The sequence below is a fragment of the Nothoprocta perdicaria genome, unplaced genomic scaffold, assembly GCF_003342845.1.
Source record: "Nothoprocta perdicaria isolate Ctin4 unplaced genomic scaffold, notPer1 scaffold_196, whole genome shotgun sequence".
NCBI classification, from domain to species: Eukaryota; Metazoa; Chordata; class Aves; order Tinamiformes; family Tinamidae; genus Nothoprocta; species Nothoprocta perdicaria.
In genome coordinates, this window is record NW_020455160.1 from 723,195 (window position 1) to 743,892 (window position 20,698).

Sequence of the window (20,698 nt, forward strand, 5' to 3'; positions counted from 1 at the left end):
AAAGGGACCATGATCGTGGGCACAGCTCTCCACAGAGCCTGGGCACCATGGCCAGTTTGGCCAGCAAATTGGGGAAAAAGTTCAAACAAGAAGCTCCAAAGCGGTCAAAGGCTGGAAAAAATCTTGATGATGTTTAAGGATTGTTCCCTGTTCTTTGCGACATGAAGAAGACTGTGTGGGAACCACTCACTGCAGGGGCTGGTTACACTTGGCAGAGATGCTGAATGGAAAAGGAATGCTGTTGTATCTTGCTCAGAAAGGTAAAATGACCTCCAGCGGCTGGAGCTGAGAATTAAACACACTTCCAACCTTGAAATAAGACGCGAGTTCACAGTGGAACGTGGAAATGACTCCTAGTGGGGTCACTATTGCTTGGAGTCTTCTGAGTGAGATTAGCCACCCACGTGGGCAGACACTCCTGCTCCGCCACGCGTCTGTGAAGAACCGACCTATGTCTGGGAAGAAGAGGCTTGGCAGTTCTGCCCCTTCATCTGCTCTTCAACACCTGGGTAGAATGGACAGCGCTGCCGTGATCTCAACACCCTCCTCATGCCTGCAGCTCCACGGTAGCAAAAGGACTCCAGCCCAGGGGACAGCTTGGGACCAGCAGTGGTCACCGGGACTTGTATCTCCGGGCTCGCTTGGTCTTGTGAGCTCTGTGCTAACGTTCAGCCTCTGGCAGGATGGGGTGGATCACATGGATTAGACCAAAGCTCTGAGGCGGGCTGGCTCTGCTCACCCGTTCGTAGTCACACACTTGAGTGGAACTGGGACTGAGAAAGGAGAGTCGCCAGGACGCACAAGCCGAGGTCTCGCAGGTCCTGCTGCCTTCTGCACGGCCGGCATTCCTGGAGCTCCCTGAAGACACACGGGGCACCTCACCCTCCTTGCTGGGCCAGGCAGGGCCGCGAGGCTGCTCCGCACCAGCAGCCTCTCCGCTCGCATCCGCATCCTGAGGTTAGTTTGATGGTTTCGCTGTCCATTCTGGCCAGGACCGCAGGTGGTTTCACAGCTGGGAGAAGCCATGCTGGTGGAGGAGCTGCTGGCTGCTTCCTTCTGCTAAATACCCAAATTTGGCAATTTTAGTGCTGCTCTTGCATTAAAGCATTACTGACCCTCCACCGAAACCGCCGCTTGTTCCTTACTTGGCTTTATCTCGGTCAAGCCCACTCGTGTCAGCCAATTGGTTGCTTACCCTTGTTGCGTTGCCACCGGGCTCTCAAGGAGAGCCCCGCTGCGTTTCCGAGCAGGGCTGAGCCGCAAGAGCGGGAGGCAGCGACCGAAGCGGCCGCTGAAGGCGACATGCTGAGACCTGGTGCTGTAAAGCAAGGCAGACGTTTCCAGACAGCAGGAAATGGTTATGTTGGGTCTTGAGACTGAACGGTGGTATTCTAGACACAAGCAACGCACGGGATGCTCGTGGGGCTCAGTGACAGCAGCCGAGAGTCTTGTGCCCCACGCCGTCCATGGGGCCACCTGGAAGGAGCCCCTCGTACGCTCTGTCACCTGGGCTTGCAGCCCCGCTGCCGGCGCCCAGAGCAGGGGCAGAGCCCCAGCCCCGCCGGCACTCACCTTGCGAGCGGTGCTGATGGAGCCGCGCGGCGCGCACGGCCGCGGCTCCGAGCCGGCCGCCTCAGGCTGCCCCGTTCCCTCGGGCAGAGCTGGCAGTGCCATGGGGCAGCGCCACGGGGCAGCGCCACGGGGCCCAGGCCGCAGCCCTCCCGCTGGCCTGGACACCAGCGGCTCTGCTCTTGTGCCATCACAGGCTGTGCGATGCTGTTTGCAGCGTGGCTGCGTTTGCTGCCCTGCTGCAGCTCCCAGGGAGAGCCCAGAGAGCACGTGCTGCAGCGCAGGCCGTGCAGTGCCCCAGGGCCAACGCGGAGCCACAGAGGCCAGCGGGACTGCGGGGCTGGGGCCGGCTCGGGGAGGCCCCGCTCAAAAGCCAAGGGGACACGAGAAGCCTCGGCCAAACACAGCGCCCATGGAATTAAAAACTCCACAGATGGGGCAATTGGTGGGGCATTACACTTCCCACAGGTGGGAAACAGTGTTTACCAGGACACAGGCAGCCACAGGCAGAGGTTTCTGCTGGGTTTAGGAGGCAGGGGGAGCCTGCGCCACCCCGGCAGGGCTCTGCGCTGGGGGGTTTGGGGACAAACCAGCAGCGGGGCCTCTCTGCCCACCAGGGCAGGCACTGCAGAGCAGGCAGCAGCGTGAGCGGAGGCCCAAGCTGAGCCGGCTGCCCAGGGCGGGCTCCCTGCTCGGGCTGCCCCCGGGCAGCGTCCCGCACAGCAACGCCCCGAGCAGCGCGACAGCAGCGGCCGCCTCTGCTTTAGGGCCAGGGCTGCGCAGCAGCGTTCCCGAACAAGGAGCACCCTGGGGACCAGCCCGGCCCCTGCACGCGACCCTCGCACCTGTCGCATCGAGGATGCTCACGCGGCAGCCGCCTCCACGACTCGCTGCCCCACACTGCGCTGTGCTGGGAGCCCTGAGGGCATCTCCAGCCCAGACAGGGATTAGCAGCACCCACTGAAGAGCTGGCTCCATCGCTGCTCCCCCCAAGAGGCTTCCTCTGCACCGGGTCTGGCCACAGAGGCACTGGGCACCACCCTCCCTGCTCGGCAGCCTCTGAGGGGCTGTGGAGGCTGGCAGCTGCCCCGCGCTGAGGAGGTGCCCGCGCCGCCGCAGCGGCACTCGCCACCAGTAGCAGTGCAATGGCAGAGAGAACACCCAATACCTGAGTGATTCTGCAGGGCCTGGTTCTGTCCGTCCTTTGTCGGCGTGATGAGGTCCCAGATAAAACTCTTAATCTTCTCATCCCCTTTGTAGTGCTTCACACAGTAGACCAGCAAGGCCCGACAAATCATCTCCATGTCCTTCTCATTCAGATGCCACTTGAACCGCCCGTGGGTCAGGATATCTTTCCAGCGTCCCCAGCTGGAACACAAACACAGTGAATGCTTCTGAGCAACCAGAGACACCTCCAGTGCCTTCCTGGCACGAAGCCATAGCCCTAACATGGGTCCCCACGGACAGGGGTTGTTCTGCCCCTGCATTAGGAGAGCCCGGAGAAGGGAGAGGTCTGCTTAGGATGGACCATGGCAGACGTAGGAGCAGGATGTGGGAGCCCTCATTGCTGCCTGTCCATGTTCTCGTCCCAGCCCAGGTGTCCCCTCTGGGCCAAACAGGGCAAGTCCCACCACAGAAGTCACTGTGGAGGGGAGGGGACACTGCTTGGGGCTGCCATCGCCCGCGAGGGACTGAGGAAGGCGGTGCCCGGCGTGCGCGGGGAGCTGGAGGCCACGGGCAGGCTGCTCGGGGAGGTGAGACCCACCCGAATATGAGCAGGTTTTTCTCCACGCGGAAGCACTCGGCCCGCAGGTACCGCCGCGTCTTCTCGTTGAAGCGCCGCGAGCGCGTGGGCCGCTCATCAGAGTCACTGTCCAGCTCGGAGAACTCCATCAGCTCGTCCTCCTCGAAGGAGTTGTAGTGTTTGGTCTGCTTCCGCACCCGGGGCCTGTCAATGACCAAGCTCTCCTGCGAGGGACACAGGGAAAAGGGGAACACGCTTGCGTGAGGGCAGACACGGCCTCTGCTTCGGGGCACAGGGGCTGCCCTCCCAGCTCTGCCCGTCCCTCCAGGCCAGGACTACGTCCAGCACCCGCTTTGCTGCTGGCCAACCCCGCGCAGTTAACACCTTGCCCCAGTTAAGGATGCCCTAAGGCCACCTGCTCCTCCTCAGCTGTGTGCAGCTTTGTGTGCAACCACGAGGAGATTCCTGTCCAGCTCAACAGCCTGCCCGAACAACCGCAGGCTCCGGTTCCAGCCAGGGATGGAGGATTCAGCTTGCAAAGCCCAGCCCACCCAGCAAGGCCCCCACCGAGCACCCTGCAGGACACAGGGCAATTTCTGTGCCCAAGAGAGGTACGTGGCCCTGGAACAAGACACCAGCTATGGAGAAGGTGCAGGAGAATTCACTGGCATGGACGTGCCTCTTCTCCCCTCACTGCTGCTGGATGCACCCAGAACCATCACCGAGCCCTCTAACCCCGTGCAGCTTTGAAGCACGTTGGGATGGGCGCGCAAACACCCACCTCCTGCTATCCCTGCTCAGGCAACAGCCTCTGCGGAGCCGCCAGGCCGCCCTCCCGCTGCTGTGCGGAGCTGGGCCGGGCCGCGCAGGCGCCGCTCCGCTCCGGGCGCACGGAGCAGCCCCATCCGCGCCCAGGCAGGCAGCGAGGCGCCCGCCTCCCCTCAGGCCCCTGCCAGGTCCGTGCCCTCCCAGCGGGCTCCTTCAGTAGCCTTCAGGGGCTGCGAAGAAGGGCGCTGCTCCCGGGAGATGCTGCCCAGGGACACGTGGGCAACGCTGGCAGATCAGCTGAAGCCAAGCCCCAGCCTCCCAGGGTTCCGGCTACCACGTTTCTGCACAGGAACGGCTGGGAAGGAGCTGATTTCCCAGGGAGAGCAGCAGGGAAGACTCTAAGAGCATCCATGTACCAACCACCTGCCCCCATCCTGCGTGGACACGGCAACGGGCTCCATCCCTCGCTCCATCACTGGCCCGAGAGCAGGGAGAGGGGCTGCGACCGCAGCCGCAGACACCACGCGCAGCTGGGGCCAGTTCCCACCTCACCAGGCTTGGGAGCAGCTGCAGCACAGACCTGTTGGCCCCCTCATCCCCAGCGCCCCAGAACCTGCCAGGCAGACACATCCAAAATGTGGCTTCAGGGCAACAGGGGCTTGGCCAGCCGTTCTGGGCCAACCTTCCAGGGCAGTGTCTCGTGGAAACACAGTACTTGATGAGCTGAGCAGCAGCTGCTCTGCAGCAGAAGCCCCGCAGCTGCACTCTGGAGGATGGGAGGAGGAGGATGGTGCCGGGCTGGGGTCAGGTCCGCTGCAGAGCACACGAGCACAGCGGGAGCTGCATCTTACCTTCTCGTTCTTGGCATCGGTGTCCAGCTCTGCTATCTTCGCCCACTTCTGCCAGAAGTTGGGGTCATCTAAGGAAATGTCAGTTCTGTTTCCTGATGCTACAAAGCTGGCCTGGGAAAGAAAGAAGAGCAAGGAACCTCTAGCTTGCAGCCCACCCTTCAGCTGTGCTTCCTCGCAGACCCCCCAGCACTTCTGTGAAGGGTGGAGGGGCTCTCTGCCAGGCAGCATCACACCCCGTGGTGACACACGCCAACGGACTCTCTGCTTAAGGGAGCTGAGCCCACCTCCTCCATGTCCTTCTGCCTCCTCGAAACGGAGCCTGGGCTGTGCCCCTGCAAGCAGAGGGGCGCCCGAGGACCTGTGCTCCTGGCACTGTCTGGGAAGTGCGGCACAGTGCTGGGTGCCCAGGCATCTGCCAGGAAGCACGGCACAGCACGGGGTGCCCAGGCACCGGTCGGGAAGCGCGGCACAGCACGGGGTGCCCAGGCACTGGCAGGGAAGCGCGACACAGTGTGGGGTGCCCAGGCACTGGCCGGGAAGCGCGGCACAGCACTGGGTGCCCAGGCACTGGCCGGGAAGCACGGCACAGCGCTGGGTGCCCAGGCACTGGCCGGGAAGCGCGGCACAGCGCTGGGTGCCCAGGCACTGGCCGGGAAGCGCGGCACAGTGCTGGGTGCCCAGACTGCCTCCCCAGGCAGCCCCAGGGCTCTGCTCCCTGCACTGCGAGGGCCCCACAGCCTGGGGCATGGCGCAGCTCGGCAGCCACCTCCCGCCTCCACCGCGAGGCTCTCCCTGCAGGGGCAGGTTCTAGGGCAGCACAAGAGCGAGGCAGGATGCAGAGAGGGGCTGGGCTGCAGGGCACTTTGCTGCGAGGTGCCACAACACCTTCCCACACTGGCAGGGACCTAGGGCTGCAAGTGCAACCCAGGCCATGGTGCCCTCCTTGCTGCCATGCTGCACACTGGCCTGTGTCCAAGCAAGGTCCTTCCCTGGGGCAGAGGATAAGCCTAGGAGCTGGGCTGCCCTTTGGCTACAGCCTCACCTAAGGGGCGAACCCCACACGACTGTGCTGCGCCCCACTACGCGCTCACGTATCGAGCACAACCCGGAGAGGGACTCCAGAGGGAATGGCTGCCCTGCAGAGCGCAGCGCACCTTGGCAAAGGTGGATCCCTTGCCCTCCGACTGGATTGTGATGGTCTGGGTGCGGCGCTGCAGGATCTGGTCAATGTCCTCCTCGCAGAACTTGGATCCTTCGTCCTCCTCGTCCATGAGGGCGCCGTAGGCACCTTTCCGCAGCAGGTCCTCCACCTCCATCTTCGAGAGCTGCTGAACCTGCCCAAAGCACACGGGCATCACCAACCCTGTGCCAGCTGCCCTGGGGGATGGCTCCTCTCTCTGCCCCGCGAGCGAGGGTTGAAAGGCACCAAGTTGGCCCAGATTTCCCCCTGCCACTACGGGCAGGCTTTGGTAGCAGAGGAGCAGGAGGAGCAGACAAGCAAGGGAAGTCAACTAGTTCTGTCTGCTTTTGGCCTGGGCAAGGCTGGCACTGCCTGCGCTGCAGGGACCAGCTAGGTGCTCCGGTGTCCTTGTGTCAGCACTGATCCCCACAGACCCCTAGGTTTCCGCCTAGCTAGGCAGACACGTCCTTCCCACACTGAAGGCAAGGCTTTGGTTGCCTACTCATCACACACACAGCCCTGCCCACCACCACCTGCCACAGGGAGCACAGGGACTGGCGCAGGCAGGAGGAGAGGTCTCCCGCCCCACGTCCCGCCCAGGGCCACCCTCCCAGCAGCCTACCCCGTTGGTGCTGCCCTTGCGGTTGATGTCCTGCAGCACAGCCTTATCCAGGCCCAGCTTCAGACTGGCCTTGTCAAACATCTCCCGCTCGTAGGAGTTCCTGGTGATGAGGCGATAGACCTTCACCGCCTTGCTCTGCCCGATCCGGTGGCAGCGAGCTTGAGCCTGCGACGGCAGGGGACACAGCTTCAAACCCAGCGAACCCGGCCCGGCAGCGACTGCTCAGCTTGGGGCACCCGCCTCGGCCACGGGCACCCCCTGGCTCGGCCAACCCCCTGGGCTGGCACTGGGCCCCGCGTGCTCCTGGGCAGGCACTGTGCCCTGTGCCACCGGGCAGCCTGTGTGCCCCGCACGCAGTGATGGGCACCCAGCACCCCACACCCGCTCTGCAGCCCTCCTGCGCGGCCAGAGCCACGCTACTTACACAGCCAGGACCTCTGCCAGGACACGCTCCCCTGCCTGCCCCAGAGCAGCACCCCGTGCCCTGGACGGTGGGCACAGGGGCCCTTCTCCCCCTCGCGGGCACGGTTGTGCTACGGCCCCTCCCAACTGCCTCGTGTCTCTCGCAGTGCTCGGAGCCCGGCCTGTTACCTGCAGGTCGTTCTGCGGGTTCCAGTCCGAGTCAAAGATGATGCAGGTGTCGGCAGCAGTGAGGTTGATGCCCAGCCCGCCCGCCCGCGTGCACAGCAGAAAGACAAAGCGGTCCGAGTCGGGCTTGCAGAAGCGGTCGATGGCGGCCTGGCGCAGGTTCCCCCGCACACGCCCATCGATGCGCTCATACGTGTACCTGCTCCGAGAGGGGAGAGGTGAGAGCAGGGCCTCCAGGGGCTGCCGCGACCGACCGTCCGGGGGCCTTCCCCCAGGCTCTGCGTGCCAGGGCAGCCAGGCTGGGTTTGCTGGCAGGACCGGTGCACAGATGGAGGCTCAGTCCTCATCAGCCTCCACACGCATGGCTGATGCCAAGAGCCATTCCTGTGACGATGGCACAACCATCACAACCCTGCACTCGGTGTGGGGATGCAGGACTCACGGGACCTGGCAGAACCAGGACCAAGGGAAGGGCCTGCTCCTCTCTGATGTCTCCTAGGACCAGCTCCAGGCAATGCAAAATGGGTGAGCCGCCTAGCTGGGGGGTCTCTGCACATGCCAGCAGGTAGCCTGCAACTCAGGTCCCTTGGTTCGTAGGCACAGAGTGGCCAACAGCCCTCCTAGGCTCTCCCCACCCTGTATCTGCAGCCTCGGAGGGACACAACATGGAAGAGCCATGGTGGATGCCCAGGTGTGTACTAACCTCCTCTGAATGAGATAGTCCTCCAGGATGTCGAGGCAGCGCACCATCTGGGAGAAGATGAGCACCTTGTGCCCACCGGCGATCAGCTTGGGAAGCAGCTTATCAATCAGCACCAGCTTCCCGGCCGCCTGGATCATTGCCTGCAGCTGGAAGTCTGGTGCCTCTGGGCTGTGTGTTTTACGGAAGTCTTCCAGGATCTTCTCCTCTGCCCCTGTCAGGTGAGAAGGGAAGTGAGCTCTGGACGGAGCCCTTGTTCTGCCTCTTGACTGGACAGGCAGTGCAGTTGCCCCCAGTCTCCTGCTTGGGGCAACAGCAAGTCGACCTGCAAAGGACAGACCCCATGCAGCAACCTGTGCTTACCCAGCAGCAGGTTGGACTAGGACCTACATTCACTTCTACCACTCTAAGTGTTCCTCACAGCTTGCACCAGCTCCTGGCAGAGAGAACCGGGTTAGGATGCCGGAGAGAATCCCTCTCCAGGACGCCTCCAACCCTGGTTTGTGCAGAGAACCTGGCGAGACCCCGAGGCTGTTGCTGCCTGCCAGCAAGCAAGGGAAGCCAGCCCAGACTGCGAGCCCAGGGAAGGGCCCTGGGCTGACCACAAGAGCTGCAGGGCAGATCACAGCGTCCTACACCGGGCTTGCAGGGAGCGCAGACTCCCCCTGAGCTCCTGCACACAGGCCCTCACCGTTGATGAGATACGGGTGGTTGCAACACTTCCGCAGCTCCATCATGGTGTTGATGAGGTTGGGCATATTGTGCTGGTTGGCGCCCTTGGAAAGGAAGGAGAAGTTCTTCTCCAGGATGGCCCGGTAGTATTTCTTCTGGATATTGGTCAGCTCCACCTCAATGATGGTCTCCTGCTTGGGTGCCAGATTCTTCTCCACATCATCCTTCAAACGCCGCAGCATCATGGGCTTCAGGATGGATTGCAGCTTCTTCACCTGTCAGAGCAAGCACCGACATTCATTGCCCTCCCTGCCTTTCACGCGCATGGTGAGAGTGCAGAAGGGTCTGCAGGGGGTCTCTGCAACACCAGAGACCCCCTGGGCTGGAAACCCACCACAGGTGGCCCAGTGCTCAACAGCCCAGAGCACCACAGCAACTGCTTTACCGAGAACCAGGGCAACTTTAGGGGGTGGCTTCCTTAGGGCAGGCACACGAGTGACTGGTCCTGTGTCATGAAACCTGCAGCGCCTCTGCTGAATGCATCAGAAGCCCCGTGGTGAAGAGGAGTCAGCAGATGGACTTCTCAGCCAAGGATGTGTTTGCAGGTAGTCCCCTGCAGGGACTTCCTCCTTCCATAGCTCACCTTCTACCAACCTACCCATTTTACCAACCTGAGGGTCTACTATAATGCAATGACTGGCTGGGTAAATGAGAGAAAAGCAGCAGATGTTGTCTCCCTTGACTCCAGTAAGGCTTTCAACACTCTTCCATCAGAAGCTCATGTGCAATCTGATGAAGTACAGCCCAGACAAGCACACAGTGAGAACCGACCGAATGGCAGAGCTCAGAAGGCCCATGGCAGCCTGGGCTGCATCAGGAATAGTGTTACCAGCAGGCCAGAAGAGGTGGTTCCCCCTCTGCCCAGCCCTGGTGAGGCCACATCTGCAGTACTTCAACAAGTCTACAAGAGAGATATGGAAGCACTGGAAAGAGCCTGTAGCACAGGGCTACAAAGATGGCTAGGAGCAGCTCTCCTGCGAGGAAAGGTTGAGAAAGTTGGGGCAGTTTAGCCTGCAGGAGCCTGAGATACTTGTACGCAAATGTCTTCAGGGAAGGTGTCAGGAGGATGTCAGGTTTCTCCCAAAGGCGCATAGTGACGGGACGAGAGGCAACGGGCACACACTGAAACACAGAAGCTCTGTCTGAATCTGAATTTTTTAACAGTGTGTGCGACAGCACTGGAACCAGATGCCCAGAGAGGCTGTGGAATCTCCTGCCTTGAAGATCTTCAAAAGCTGCCTGGACAGGAACCTGGGCAACAGGCTCTAGGTGACCCTGGTTGAGCAGGGACTCAGATGATCTCTAAAGATTCCCTCCAACCTCAGCCATTCTGTGCTTTCCCCAAGTGCTTGGTGTCTGGCCCACTGCCACAGCAAACCCGGGGCTCCCAGTTCACCCTGAGTGCCATGTGGCACACGGAAACACCAAGCAAGGGCGGCACGTCTGCGGAGGGGGCAGAGCTGGCAGCTCCAAGAGCGGCGGAGATGCTGCTTGCTCCATGTTTCCCCGCACCCCAGAGCCTGCTCTCAGAGGCTTGTGATCTCTGTGAAATCTCCATTTCAGCCAGGTACTCAAGTGGCAACAGCAGAGCCTAACCAACTGCGCTGCTTCCAGTGCCCCACACTCAGGCCTGATTCGGAGGACAGCCCCCCAGGTGCACCCAGGTGAGAGTGGGTGACAAACCAAGTCCCAGACCTTCCCACTGCCCTAAACTCCTGTGCTTCTCAGGGACAGGAAGTGCTGGGAAAGTGGGATGCACTGAGCTGCACAGGCATGCAGGGGAAGAAGGGAGCTGGGCGGAGAGCAGATCGGGATCTTGGCACAGCGTGGACTCCAAAGCTCAGAGCTGAGTCAAGGGCTGCAGCTCTGCACCTTGAAAGGAGCTGACCTTTAAGGAGTGAGGGATAAAATTTGCTCCAGTGAAGCACGTGTCTGAGGGTGGCCCTGGACTCGTGTTCAGGTGCCCCAAGGTCTGTGGTAACAGTCACAAGTCTCAGGGCCCTTCTTAGTACCTGTTCCTCTGTCTTCAGGTCCCCAAACTCCTCCAGAAAGGCAGTCTCCGAGGGGAACTGCTGCGGCTCCAGGAAATTCAGGAGGCTGAAGAGCTCCTCCACCGAGTTCTGCAGGGGCGTCCCTGTCAACAGCACCTTGTGCTCCTGGGACACATAAAACAACAGGTTCAGACCCGCCGGCTGGGCCCAGTGTCCCCTGCCTGGAGACGTGTGTGCTCCCAGGAGGGGTGCTGGCTGGCGCCAACAGCACCGGCTCCTGCTGCCCAAGTCTCTCCTCCGAACGCAGGGTCCAGTTCTGTGCAGCAAGAGCCAACCCTGAGAGTCCCACGTTGCCCCCAGACCCGGGCGGCTGCCCCGCTCCCGCTCCTCGGGCAGGATCTCTCTCTCCAGCGCTCTGCAAGAGCACAGCGGGGAGCTCGGCCTGGAAGGGGTGCTCTGGAAAGGGCAGCTGATTCCGTCCTGCAGCAACCACCACTCTGGACCTTGACTTCCCCCCTGGGATACTGAGGTGCACCAGAGATCTGCTGCTAGGGCCAGTGCGTGCAGAGTGCTCCAAAACGAGCCGGGGTCTCTGACAGCGCCAAGTGTTTGAGAACATGGAAGGGCTCTTCCTGGAGCTTCTCCGTGCTTGTATAGGCACAGCTAAAAGGAGACGCGGGTCCAGGTGACCCTTCAAATGCTCTGAGCGTGGGAAAGGGCTGGGCCTGGGGAGAAGGTGCTCCCTTCCCGGGGCAGACAGCAGGGCTCCATCGCCAGGCGCTGCCACCCGCTGCCACCAGGCTCACCCGCTGCTCTGCTGCAGGGGACAGGGCCAGCAGCCCAGCAGGGCTGTGAGCGACCAACAGCCTCCCTCTCTGCAGCGCAGGAGAGGAGCTGGGCACCAAGCCCCGCTGCCCAGGGCAGCTCAGTGACCGCTTGCCACAACACCCCGTCCCGCAATCCGTCCCTGGCGGGGACCGACCCCGTGGCTGCGGAGCGGGGAAAGCAGAGCGTGACTCCTGCAGCCCTGCCAGCACAGCCCAAGGGTGCCACGGGCTGTGGCCTCTGCGCTGCAGCAGCCTCAAGCACCGCGCGGCTGCACAGCCCCCTGCACGGGGCACCTGAGGATACGGGCAGCGTGCAGACATCTGGCCAGATGTGGGTTAATGTCCCACTTCAGCAGCAAAGGGAATTTGTGGCAGGCACCGTCATCCACCAAACTGCTCCCCCAGCACCAGCACCGCTTCAGTGATCTGCCGGGCCTCGGACAGGGTCTCCTCTGAGACTGGAAGCGCCCAGGCCCAGCACTGGGCCCCTGGCTGTGGTGCCTGCCCTCTCGGCTGGCAGGTGGGACCGGGCAGGGCGCTCACCAGGGCCATGAGCTTGAGCCCCTCCAGCAGCTTGCAGTTCCTGTTCTTCAGGCGGTGTGCCTCGTCTATGACCACGCAGCGCCACTGGATCTTCTTCAGCTCGGGGCAGTCAGCGAGGATCATCTCAAAGGTGGTGATAACCACCTGGAACTTGAAGATCCCAGGGAGAGGGTTACCCTACGGTGACAGAAACCAGAGGCAGCGCATGACTCCTGCAAGGCAGCCCAACAGTAGCTGTCCTGACAGACACACATCCCTAACACTCCACGCAGGCTTCCCGCCCTGTCAGTGAGGGAATCCTATCTGGGGTCTCCTGGTTCACCTTCCACAAGCAGCAGGCAGGTTCCTTCGTGTCTCTGCACGCTGACTACCGGCCATGCCTCTCCCGCTCAGACCTTGCACCGGGGCAGGCAGCCGAGCCTGGCCAGAAGTTGCAGCTGGGATTCTGCAATGTTTTCCCCTTTCTGCACAAGTCTGACCTGTTCTTCACCGATACATGGTGCACCCCGGAGCCCATGCCAGCAAACGGGTCTTAAAAGATCACCCTGCCCTCTCTAGATGAACCACAAGCTGCACATGTACGTGAGGCTTCCTAAATAAAGGGAGGCAGGGCTGGAGAGCGCCTGCTGGGAGCACCGCCCGCAGGAATCACCTGCGTGTCCCTGTACACCATCTCATACTGCTGGATCATCTGGCGGCTGATCTGGCTGCCGTGGTACACGATGGCGTTCATCTCCGTCCACGTGCGGAACTCCCTCTCCCAGTTGGTGATGGTGGAGAGGGGTGCGATGATGAGGAAGGGGCCATGAATGCCCATCAAGAAGATTTCTGAGAGGAACGTGATCGACTGGATGGTCTTCCCCAGCCCCATCTCATCAGCCAGGATGCAGTTCTTCCTGTGGAGGCAGACAGGTACATTAACAGGCCTGGTAGGAGCAAGAACCACCCTGCCGCTGTCTCCCCAGGAGGACAGCAGACATGTCCCCTCCACCTGCAGGAACCCTGTGGCAACAGCAGAGCAATACAGGAGGCCAAGACTGTCACTCCACCCAGTCACTCACAAATGATGAACCCAAAGCTAGTGTGATAGATGCCTTTGGGTGCCAGGGAAAGACATCTTCGATGGCCTGCTGCAGCCAAGGACAAGTGTATTTCTGCATTTCTGCCACAAGAAAGGGTCACCAGCAGCCCGGCTGATGCCAAAATTCAGCTGCATTTTAGATTCCTCTCCAAATCAGTATCCACCAGAGAGAAATATTCCTAAAGACTGAATTGCAAAACTCAAACAAGTACAGTTCTTTGCCTGTCTCCTCCAGCACTGGCAGGTCTCACTGGCTCCTGGCAGGTCCCTGCTCGTTGGCTCCGCTCCCCTGGCCCAGCTGCTCCCACAAGAGCAGCCCGTGCCCGCACTGAGGTCACGCACTCAGCGGGACTCCTTTGGGCAGCACGGGGCTCCAGCCCCTCCTCACCTGTTGTACCAGTTAAAGAGCAGCCAGTTCATTCCCTCCAGCTGATACTCCCGCAGCTGGTTACTGTTCTTATATTCCCGGGATTTCTCCAGTTTCTGCCAGGACTCAGATGCCGGGCGCTCCTAGGAGAGAGCAGCAGCAAGATCCGTGGGGAGGCAGAGGCCATTGCTCAGTGTGGCGAGGCCCCACTTCTGGGCCTGCACCTCAGGACAACACTTCCAAACAGACATCAACACTCAGATGATTCAGAGAGGGGCCTCAGCCTCAGCACCCCACCCTCAGCTCCTGCTGCCCCATCCGGAGGGGAAGATGTGGGGCTGGCACTTAAAGCACCAGGGCCAGCGCTGCTGGATCTTGGCAAAACACAGCCCAGCCCTGCCCTGCCAGGGCAGCGAGCTCCCAGCCGGGTACGTTACCTCTGGGTACGTTACCATGTGCTTGATTTCTGGTGGGATTTGGAGGGCTTCAAACTCTTTGATCTTCCCTGGGTCGACATCCTCCTCCAGCTCCCAGGTGCTCTCCTCGTAGGGCAGCGAGCACCACTTGACCAGGTAGTGAGTCACCTCCTGCAGTGCAGAGACACACAGGCTGGCAGGGCAGCGCAGCACTCGCCTGCAGCTCAGCCAAACACCCGGCCACGGGCTCGGGCGGGCGGCAGCCACAAGGACACTGAGCCGCCCAGAAATGATCTCCCTGTGCCCAAGGATGCCCGGACAGGATTCAGGTTGTGCGAGGCTGGGAAAGCCTCCGATTGCCAAATACTGGATGTGCTCCCACAGCCCAAGCCTCCCACCAAGCCGCTCTCCCGCGCAAGGCAGCCGCTCACCTCCCCGGTGTCTGGGTCCTTGGTGTGGGCCACCTCCAGGATCCGATCCACCTCCACATAGTCGGGGTTGAACAAATCCTCGTCAGGCTGGCAGGGCAGAGAAGAAAGAGAGAGTGCAGCTCAGGGTGGTGCCCGGGCTAAAGAGACGGCGGCGCAAGGACGCAGCTGTGGGACGTGTCCCCAGGCTGCCGCTGGGTGCAGCACGGGGAGCACCCACACGAGCAGCCACAGACACGTGCCCAGGGCAGGGGCCGCGGCCAGCCCTGCAGAGGGCACATGTGGGGCTCTGTAGGCACCTGGCTCTGCGCCGCAAGGCACCCCCTGCCCGAGCCCCGGAGCGGGACCACCGCGGTGCAGAGCCACGCACAGCACCCCGGGCCTCCCGCGCACCCAAACCAACCCCGAGCCTCCCACCAAGGACAGCGCCTTGCTCCCTATCCCTGCGTGTGTCTATCTCCTCGCACTTCCAGCTCCGCAGCAACCATTGCCAAGGGAAGAGCTCATCCCCACCCGGAGCAGGGACTGGGAAGGCCTGTGGAACAGCACTCCTTTGGAAAGACACGTGCCCATTGCTGAGGAATGAGAGGAAATGGGCTTCTCTGGGCCCCACCTGGCCACGTGCAGCAGCACTTGCTTCTTGCTGGATCACTAGTGGTGTGGTGCACTCAAACACAGGCTTTACTGGGAAAAAAACACCCAACCAAAACTGATTCAGGAGTGAGAAATCGGAGCCCCTGCAGGCTTTGCACGCCCATGCATGCAGCAATCTGTGTAGCCTACTGGCCTGATTTACACTTGCAAGGAGCAATTCAAGGAGAACCAGTGACTACCTCTGGAGCAGCAAGATAAATCACAGAACAGTGTGCGTTAAACAGGATGAATCTGCTACCGGAGCAGAGCAGGCAGCGGCCCCACCCCTCAGGGGCTGCCCCTCGGCAGCCCCGCTGTGCCGTGGGGAGGCACAAGCCCCATGGACACAGAGGCGCCTCCAGCACCTCCCTCCGAGGCCGCACGTCACTGTGCGCCCCTGCTCCAGAGCCGGCTGTGACCCCTGCCCGTGCCTGCTCCGGGGACAGCAGCACAGGTAGGTGGTGAGGGCGCTGCCGGGCACCAGCGGCGCCTCCTGCTCCCCTGCAGGCCGCCGCAGAGGGGCTGGTGCGGCGCCGGCGCCGGCGGGACGCGCGCAGGGCTCCGCGCAGCCTGGCAGGCTGGCCTGGGCCATGGGGGAGCCCTGACCGGCCAGCCCCAGCCAGGGCTTCTGGCTGCGGAGCTGCTCTCCCCTGGCAGGGCGATGCCGGAGGCAGCGCGGGGCACTCTGCCCGCCCGGCTGCCACACCAGTGCCAGCTGTGCCACACGGAGAGAAAGGCAACCTGCTGCACTCAGCCCTCACCTCTGTGAAAATATGCTTCATCTGCGCTTGCTTGTTGCGAAAGCGCTTGATCTTCTGAGAAATCCTGGGGTCCTTCTCCAGCTCCTCCAGCGTTGCCCACTTACAGTGAAGGTAGGAGCTGCAGAGAGAAATCAAGGGGACACGATAGAGGCCTCTGGGCAAAGCCCCCATCTGCCAAAGAGACAAGCGGGGAGCTCCCCGCAATGCAGAGAGCCTCGAGCTCACGACACGTAGCGGGGCACCCCATGCCGCAGAATGTGTTGGCCTGGGGCCTGACCCATGCTCAGCACTGCAGCTGCACTGGTGCTGCAGCTCCTGCAAGCTGCAGGGAGCCGGGCTGGGCAGCAGGGCTGCAGCTGCACTGGTGCTGCAGCTCCTGCAAGCTGCAGGGAGCCGGGATGGGCAGCAGGGCTGCAGCTGCACTGGTGCTGCGGCTCCTGCAAGCCGCAGGGAGCCGGGCTGGGCAGCAGGGCTGCAGCTGCACTGGTGCTGCAGCTCCTGCAAGCTGCAGGGAGCTGGGATGGGCAGCAGGGCTGCAGCTGGGGGGTGGAGGCGAGACAGGGTTGAGTGAGGCCTGTCCCCCTCTCCTGCGCACGACCCACCGCGGGGCAAGAGCAAAGGCCGCACGTACAAGTTCCTGTACTTGACGTAGAACTCCTCCATCTCGTAGGCCAGGCCTCCGGGGTGAGCCTGAAACCAAGGCAGGACAGTCAGCAACAGCCTCGGGAACGACGGGGAGGCTCCTCCTGCAGCTGGGCCCGGCCAGGCCTCCCGCCCGGCCACCGGCTGAGCCTTGAGGACAGTGGGGAGCGCTCAGCATGCAGGGGCTCCGTGGTCCCCGCAGGAGCCCGGTGCGGGACGGCACTGGAGCACAAGGGCCTCCAACACCTCTGGGAGAGCAGGCCAGCCCTCGCTCCCCTCCATCAGGGACCCTCCGGTGCCCAGCGCAGGACAGGCACCACACGGATCCCCAACCCCAAGGGGCGTCCCCCTCAGCAAGGGAGCAGGGCAGGGGGTGGCTTGGCCGGGCTGAGCAGTGCCACGCGCCCCGTCCTGCGGCTGTGGGGCAGCCAGGACCGCTCCTGCTCTGCCCGGGACTGTCGCCCCCACTGACATCGTGCCCACTCACCTCCTTCTGCACCATTCTGGAGGCCAGGATCTTCTCGATGATGTTGGCATCATCCTCGGGAGGCTCCTGGGGACACCGGGAGGAAGGCAGCACATTGGTTTCCCGGCTGCTGCTGTGCGTGGCCGCTGGCAGCCTCCCTGCACAGCGCGGGAGCCGTCCGTGCCGCGCCACCGGCCGCGCAGGCAATGCCAGTGCGGTGGGACGTGCAGAGCAGGGGCTGGAGGAGCTTGGCCAGGCGCTGTCAGCCCCGCTGCGCTCACCCCGACAGAGCCTTCTGGCCCGGCCACGCACAGCCCGGAGCGGGCAGGGGGCACAGGAGGCTGCACCAAGCCCCACTAACAGACCACACAGCAGCAACCCAGACCTGCTTCTTCAGACAGGGATGGCAGGGACAGGCCACACGGCTCCAGCTCCATGCTCAGCTGCTGGCTGGCAGGCACGTGGCCAACTCCATCCTGCCCCCTTAAGCCCAGCAGTTTCAGTGGCCATGCCTACGGGGCAGAGGCAGGCGAGCCGTGCCCAGGCCAGCGGGGACACGGGGCTCCCAGCAGGGCAGGGAGCAGCACCCTGGCCCCCGCGCCACCCTCAGTGACGCGCCCAGGGATGCCCATGTGTGCCCGGGCCCCCCGGGCAGCTCGGCCCTCCTGCCCGGTGCTGGCAGGGTGGGCGAGGGGGGCACACAGAGGGGCCCCCACTGCAGCCGGGCGGACAGCACCAGCCCCCCAAGGCTTGTAGCCACCGCGGGGCTCCTGCGCGCCTGGCTGCACCGGGACAGTGCCTGGTAGGGGCTGTGCGAGCACAGGTACCACCAGCACTGCCGTTTGCCCCGCTGCGGCGCGTGAGCGCACTGGTTGCAGCGTAAGGGCACTGCCGGAGCAGCGCGGGAAGCTGGGAATCTCTCCAAGGCCAGGCCAGGCTGGTGGGGCCAGGCCGTGGCCAGCCCGTGGGCAGCAGCACCAGGCCCAGGCTGTCACACCAGCTCATGTGCACGGGACCCAGTCCAGAGCTGCCAGGGAGCCCAGGGCCAGGTGCGACCGGGGGAGCCCCTGAGCCGCACGAAGCTGCCTCCTCTCCTGCTGCATGCGCTGCCGCTGCTGCAAAGCAGCCCCACACCCTCCCAGACAGGCGCATTCCCACCCCGTCCAGCACTGGGACCCTCTCCTCCTCCACACTGTGGGGCACGCGGGGAGGCAGGAGGCCCTTGGGCCTGTGGCCAGCCCTACCTCTGCCTGCCACGCCAGGGTGGAGGCGGAGAGCGCGGAGGTGCGCCCGGCTCCCAGCACGGCTATCGTTTCGCCGTCATCATCCACCACCTTGAAATCCAGGTCCTCGTTGTACTTCCTCCTCTTCACCTGGCGTCCTGAGCGGCGTTTCTGCGTGCCGGACAAGAAGGGATATGTGGGGACAGCGGTGGCGCAGGGCCAGGCGCTCATGCCTGGCCCTGCAGTGCCCACACGAGCTCTGTGGTGCCCACGCCGACCCCGTGCCGGCCAGTCATGCTGCAGCTGGACACCGCAGCCGTGCGCACCGGGTGCCTCGGGGCAGAGTGCATGTCACAGCACCTGGGCAGGAGCCTTGTGGTGCCGGGGCCACCAGCCCCTGCCCACCCAGAGGCCGCGCTGAGGCCGGGCACAGGGCCCAGGAGGGCGCGGGCTCCTCCGGCCGCGCTCACGCCACAGCGGCCCCAACACAGCTGCCCACGACGCACTCCCGCTCACAGCGCGGTGCCGCACGCACCTGGCTGTCAGCCGACTCAGCAGACTCCTCTGGGCTCTGCGCCGACAGGCTCAGGTGATCGTGATCCAGCTCCAGGCTCTCCACAGGGATCTCATTTTTCCTCTTCCCCTTCTTCTTCTTCTCCACGGGCGTGGGCCCCTGCTCCTTGCTGCCAGGACAGAGGCGCAGTTACCCCCAGCCGGCGAGGGCCAGGAGGCCGAGCCCACCACCGAGCCCTTGTCCCAGGGTAGGGACAAGACCAGCAGGCTGAGCCCATGGGAGCGGGGAGCTTGGGATGCAGTGTCCCGGGTGGAAGGAAGAGCCCAGTCTGCCCACAAGGGCCCCTTTCCCCACGCAGGGTGACCTCTCCTTGGTGCCCAGCACAGCAGCCTCTGTGCAAGCCGGGGTTGTGTCCAGCCTGGGTACAAGGAGGATTCCCTCCACATACCAAGCCCTGCTTCCAGCTCCACCAACCGACTCAGCAGCTCAAGTACTGATGTGCCTGCTCCGAGCACAGCAGTCACACCCAGTCTGTGAGTGTGTGTGAGAAAGGTCAGAAACAGCACTGAGCAGGTCCTGACTTCACACACAAACCTTCCACCCCAGTCTGAGAACCACTAGGCACACAGTCACGGAAGGGTTGAGGTTGGAAGGACCCCTAGGGATCACCCAGCCCAACCCCCTGTTCCAGCAGGGACACCCAGAGCACGGAGCACCCGGCCGCATCCAGGTGGGTTTTGAAGCTCTCCAGAGAAGGAGCCTCCACAGCCTCCCTGGGCAGCCTGGGCCAGGGCTCGGGCACCCTCACAGCGCACAAGTTCTTGCACACGGAGCTGCCTGGGCTTCAACTTGTACCCACTGCCGCTTGTCCTGTCACTGGGCAGCTCCAAGAAGAGTTTGGTCCCTTCCTCCCTACATTCTCCCCTCAGGTACTTGGACATATTGATCAGATCCCCTCCCAACCTTCTCTTCCCCAGGCTAAACAGGCCCCGCTCACTCAGTCTCTCCTCACACAATAGATGCTCCAGCCCCTTCATTGCCTTTGTCACTCTGTGCTGGTCCCTCTCCAGAAGCTCCACGTCTCGCTTGTCCTGGGGAGCCCAGAGCTGCCCCCAGTGCTCCAGGTTTGGCCTCCCCAGAGCTGAGCAGAGGGGCAGGATCAGGATCCCCTCCCTGCCCTGCTGCCGACGTCCTCCCGATGCAGCCAGGAGCCCATTGGCCTCCTTGGCCACGAGGGCTCTGCTGCCTCATGGGTAACTCCCAACTCATGGGTAATTCCCAATTAAAAAGGTTTCCTAAGAAATGAGCCCACTAATTAAAAGGCTGGGAAAACCTGGAGGCACTGGCACTTGGTGTGCACTAGGAGAGCGCCCTGAGCGCTCACCCAACGGCCCAGGACACGGCCAGGAGGAGGGGACACGCGCAGGGAGCTGCGCCGCTCATGCACCGAGTGTGAGGCCAGGGCCGCACCACCCGTGTCACCCTCGAGGGGCTCGACGGGCCCTGTCGCTCGCAGCATGTCACAGAGCGCGGCAGGCACCGCGTGCAGAACCCGCTGCTCCCCGGGCGACCTGCAGGATGGGGCGCCGCTGCCCGGAGCCTGGCAGGCCCGTCCCCATGGAGCAGCCGCTCCGTGCGGCCGGCGCTCCCGTGCAGCGGCCGCAGCTCCCGCGGGCAGCGGTTCTGCGGCGCCCGGCGCCCCGGCCCCCGTGCAGGCAGCTCAAGTCACACAGTACCCACCTGCTCTTCTTGGCTCTCGCTCGCGGGGCCGCCTCCGAGCTGCTCTTCTTGTCCTTAGGCTCCTTGGGGGGTTTGGGTTCCCGGGGCTTCCTGGGCTTCTTGGCCACCTCCTTCTGCTTGGGCTCCTTTGGCTTCTTGGGCTCCTTGGCCTTCTTAGGCTCTTTTGGTTCTTTCGGCTCTCTCCTCCTCTTTGGTTTCACCTCCTTCTCCAGGGCGGCTTTCTCTCCCGCTTGTTGCTCGGCCAGCTCCTTTTTCCTGCGTTTCTTCTTGACGCCAGTGCCGGTGCCGCCGCCGTCCTGCAGGCCGTCGGGG

At 63.1% G+C, this 20,698-nt stretch overlaps 1 protein-coding gene across 1 annotated transcript in view; it reads right to left on the minus strand.

The window, feature by feature from the left end:
* Positions 1 to 20,697, minus strand: part of CHD6 (chromodomain helicase DNA binding protein 6) — a gene marked incomplete at its 5' end in the record, with an annotated part of 41,720 nt that extends 21,023 nt beyond the window's left edge. The window contains 20 exons of the mRNA XM_026037320.1: positions 2,738 to 2,937; positions 3,335 to 3,537; positions 4,933 to 5,043; positions 6,087 to 6,266; positions 6,735 to 6,899; positions 7,326 to 7,521; positions 8,026 to 8,236; positions 8,714 to 8,969; positions 10,767 to 10,910; positions 12,116 to 12,292; positions 12,768 to 13,011; positions 13,585 to 13,706; positions 14,016 to 14,150; positions 14,411 to 14,497; positions 15,802 to 15,919; positions 16,433 to 16,491; positions 16,931 to 16,996; positions 18,154 to 18,303; positions 18,668 to 18,815; positions 20,387 to 20,697. Of these exons, the coding sequence (XP_025893105.1) occupies positions 2,738 to 2,937; positions 3,335 to 3,537; positions 4,933 to 5,043; positions 6,087 to 6,266; positions 6,735 to 6,899; positions 7,326 to 7,521; positions 8,026 to 8,236; positions 8,714 to 8,969; positions 10,767 to 10,910; positions 12,116 to 12,292; positions 12,768 to 13,011; positions 13,585 to 13,706; positions 14,016 to 14,150; positions 14,411 to 14,497; positions 15,802 to 15,919; positions 16,433 to 16,491; positions 16,931 to 16,996; positions 18,154 to 18,303; positions 18,668 to 18,815; positions 20,387 to 20,697 (3,283 nt within the window). The remainder of the gene's footprint in view (positions 1 to 2,737; positions 2,938 to 3,334; positions 3,538 to 4,932; positions 5,044 to 6,086; positions 6,267 to 6,734; positions 6,900 to 7,325; positions 7,522 to 8,025; positions 8,237 to 8,713; positions 8,970 to 10,766; positions 10,911 to 12,115; positions 12,293 to 12,767; positions 13,012 to 13,584; positions 13,707 to 14,015; positions 14,151 to 14,410; positions 14,498 to 15,801; positions 15,920 to 16,432; positions 16,492 to 16,930; positions 16,997 to 18,153; positions 18,304 to 18,667; positions 18,816 to 20,386) is intronic.
* Between the last annotated feature and the right edge of the window lies 1 nt (position 20,698).